Consider the following 3,126-nt stretch of genomic DNA (forward strand, 5'->3'; position numbering starts at 1 on the left):
AGGGGGGGGGGGTCCCGCACCGGTCCCCGCGGGGAGAACCGCACCCACTCCTTGAAAAAGTGGGTGGTGGGGGTCAGCTCCCCCCGGCCCCCTCCCCTGCCCCACGCAGCACGGGCCGGGCACCCGCCATCAGCCCACCCCCGGGATTCAGAACTTGAGAGGCTTTTTTTTGGTGCTCACCGGGCCGAGCGGAAAGCGCTGCCCCTCCCCTCGAACCAAGTGGAAGATACTGGAAAAGAATTAAACCCCTGGAAAAATCGCTTTGGTCGCATCGGTCGCGTTAGTGGTAGCTCGGGGGGCAGAGGGGAAGGGAGGGGTGACATTGCAGAATGGTTAAAATAGTGATGAGATTTTTGCTGACCTGTTGTTTCTGTCACAGACAACATGCCAGTGTCAAGAATGCGCATGAGGCCCTGGTTGGAAATGCAGATTAATTCCAATCAAATACCAGGACTGATCTGGATTAACAAGGTGAGGGTTCGTTATTACTGTTGTTATTATTCTTCTTGCTTCTGGGTCATCAACCATCCTTGTTAGATGACACTAAATGTGAGTCAAGATCACAGAGGGCAGAAGAACATGGAGAAAACTTGCAAGCATTATGTTTAAAAACCAACTGGTTTTTGTTTTAGAAAAAGTAGCTCTGGTTGGCACACAAAGTAGCGGTTCTGTTTTTTTCCTGGGAAAATTCGCAGGAGGGAAATGATAAATGACAATGAAAGCAGTCTGAATGTGATGGAGAACCGAGAAAACTCCAACATCTCCTTTAGCTCCTGCTGCCCTCTTGAGCCAAGTCGCCTCCTGTCCCAGTTAGGTAGCTACTGTTACGCTCCCAGTCACTCCCGCATTTAAGCTTTGACCAGGAACACGGTATTTTTTGGTTGGGAAGGCACATCCCTGCACCTGCAGCACCGGGAGATCACTGGGCTTATTGAACCAGCGCGCTCTCTCTGAAGTTTCCACCTCCATCCCACGGTGATATTTAAGCTGGGACGTGGTTTTCTTAGGATTTCTGCAAGATCTTATGCCCAGCTTTAAAAAAGAGATTCTCTACCAAAGTGTACCTCGGAAATACGCTGGAGTTTGTTACATACTAATAGATTAGATGCAATATATTTAAATGGTTTCTGGGATAAAACTGGCACTGTAGCTTTTACTGTACTGTACCATGTGTGGGTTGTTTTTTTTTCCCAGTTTCAGAAATAATTTAAAAAACCCCTTAAATACCTTAAACAAAAGAGATGGAACAATGGATGTTTAATTAAGATACAGAGCAGAGGGTTCATAAAATTTCAGAGCTGCTTCTGAGAATTCTTTGGTTACATCCATCATCCCAAACTGGCACACGACGCTTCTTTTTTTTTTTTTAATTCAAATCTCTATTGGTTTAACTTCAGGATAAGATGATGTTTCAAATCCCGTGGAAGCACGCAGCGAAGCACGGCTGGGACATGGAGAAAGACGCCTGCCTCTTCCGCAGCTGGGCCATTCACACAGGTGAGTGCTGGCTTTATGTTTCCATCAGTCCCGTGAATATCTCAAGGCTTTTTTTTTTTTTTTTTTTTTTTTTTTACACCCCAGGTGGTTATATTAACTACTAGTGTATACGTCAGAGAAACATGAATGTTTTTGGGAGGTGGGAAGAACTAGCATTGAAAAATCTAAATACCTACCCCATCCCTTATTTATAGGAAGATATAAAGTAGGTGAGAAAGACCCTGATCCGAAAACCTGGAAGGCAAACTTCCGCTGTGCTATGAATTCCCTGCCCGACATTGAAGAAGTGAAGGATAAAAGCATCAACAAAGGCTCCAGTGCTGTCAGGGTTTACAGGATGCTGCCGCCCCTGACCAAGGATCAGAAGAAAGGTAAGTCCGCAGCGATCCGGCCGGGGTTACACAGCTGCTGCTCTTAAACACCCCTTAAATTCCCTGCGCTGTGTCGGCAGGGGTGTAACAGACCTGTTGGTAGCACTGGTGCTACCGGGGTTAGTCACTGGTTATTGCCATTGGTAACGGTTTGGACAAATGGTTCATTTTTATCCCCGATTCTTCAGATGTGCCTAAAGGCATCATCAGGAAGCGATCGGGAGTTGCTGGTGGTGACAGCAGGTTGCAGAGCTTGCTGAGCAGGACTCAGAGCTGCAAGAGCTCGCCTAAAATGTCAGCCAGGCAGCCCTTCCTAACATTCATCTTATTTTTATTTAACAGAAAGGAAGTCAAAGTCTTCAAGAGAAGCAAGAAACAGGAGCAAGAGAAAGGTATGTGTCTGTAGAGGCAGCTGAAGACGCTCGAGGTTTTGGTGGTTTTGGTGCTTATTTTTCTTTTGCTTATGGGAACTTGTGTGTTCTTAGACAAGTCTTTGATGCTTTGCCCTTATTTTTGTAGCCGTATGAAGACATGAAGATGGAAGAGTCAGCAGAAAGACTAACCAGCACTCCTCTGCCAGATGACCACAGTGGCTACACTGTTCACGACTACGCGGGGCAGGAAGTGAAGGTTGAGAGCACATCCATCACCTTAGGTGAGACTCGGTCTTTAGCTCTCCGAGCAGAGTGGGGAGTGCCGCCTGCGCTAAACCCACAATCTCTGCACCAAAAGACAGAGAGGACTCTTGGGGCTGGGCCCGGCTGCGCCGTCAGACGGGCAGGGAGGAAATAGAGGTGGTTGTGTCTCTCGCGAGTGCCAACTCCTGGTGCATCCCGCAGACCTCTCGTCGTGCGAGGTGAGCGGCTCCCTGACGGACTGGAGGCCGCCCATGGAGATCACCATGGCTGACAGCACCAACGACCTCTACCAGCTCCAGGTGTCTCCCCTGGCTTCGTCCTCGGAAGGTGAGCATTTTTTCCTACCCTGGTCTTTCACTGGTCTGTTGGTTGGAAGCAAGGTAGCGGGCTAAAAGACTGCCTGGGGGGATCAAGAGAAACAAGAGTTGTCTCGTATTAAAAATTAAAAACCACATCCAACCTCCACTTGATGGATTTTTGGGTGGCTGGAGCTACCAAAGCAGCCAGGTTACAGAAGGGGACGTGCCACCTGCAGAAATAGCTGCTTGTGGGTGGAAGGCTCCAAAATGCCCTTTACTTTGCACATGGGGGCAAAGGGGCAGGCTTCGTCTGGCAGGCTC

The 3,126-nt window shown here is 48.5% G+C and overlaps 1 protein-coding gene across 1 annotated transcript; it reads left to right on the top strand.

Moving 5' to 3' along the window:
• Window positions 1-383: 383 nt before the first annotated feature.
• On the top strand, window positions 384-2,941 carry IRF1 (interferon regulatory factor 1). Its single transcript, XM_026858388.1, has 6 exons — window positions 384-471; window positions 1,398-1,497; window positions 1,692-1,868; window positions 2,211-2,260; window positions 2,388-2,523; window positions 2,708-2,941. Exons 1-6 carry the CDS (start codon window positions 385-387, stop codon window positions 2,896-2,898), a joined length of 741 nt encoding a protein of 246 aa, XP_026714189.1. The 5' UTR covers window position 384; the 3' UTR covers window positions 2,899-2,941.
• Window positions 2,942-3,126: the final 185 nt, after the last annotated feature.

This window comes from Athene cunicularia, assembly GCF_003259725.1.
Source record: "Athene cunicularia isolate RWA chromosome 13 unlocalized genomic scaffold, athCun1 chr13_part1, whole genome shotgun sequence".
Classification (NCBI taxonomy): Eukaryota; Metazoa; Chordata; class Aves; order Strigiformes; family Strigidae; genus Athene; species Athene cunicularia.

Bases quoted from the DNA above. Each gene is read 5' to 3' on its own strand.
- IRF1 (XM_026858388.1), top strand. From the start codon at position 385: ATGCCAGTGTCAAGAATGCGCATGAGGCCCTGGTTGGAAATGCAGATT. The intron at 472-1,397 runs GTGAGGGTTCGT...GTTTAACTTCAG, and splicing joins GACTGATCTGGATTAACAAG to GATAAGATGATGTTTCAAAT. The intron at 2,261-2,387 runs GTATGTGTCTGT...TTATTTTTGTAG, and splicing joins GAAACAGGAGCAAGAGAAAG to CCGTATGAAGACATGAAGAT.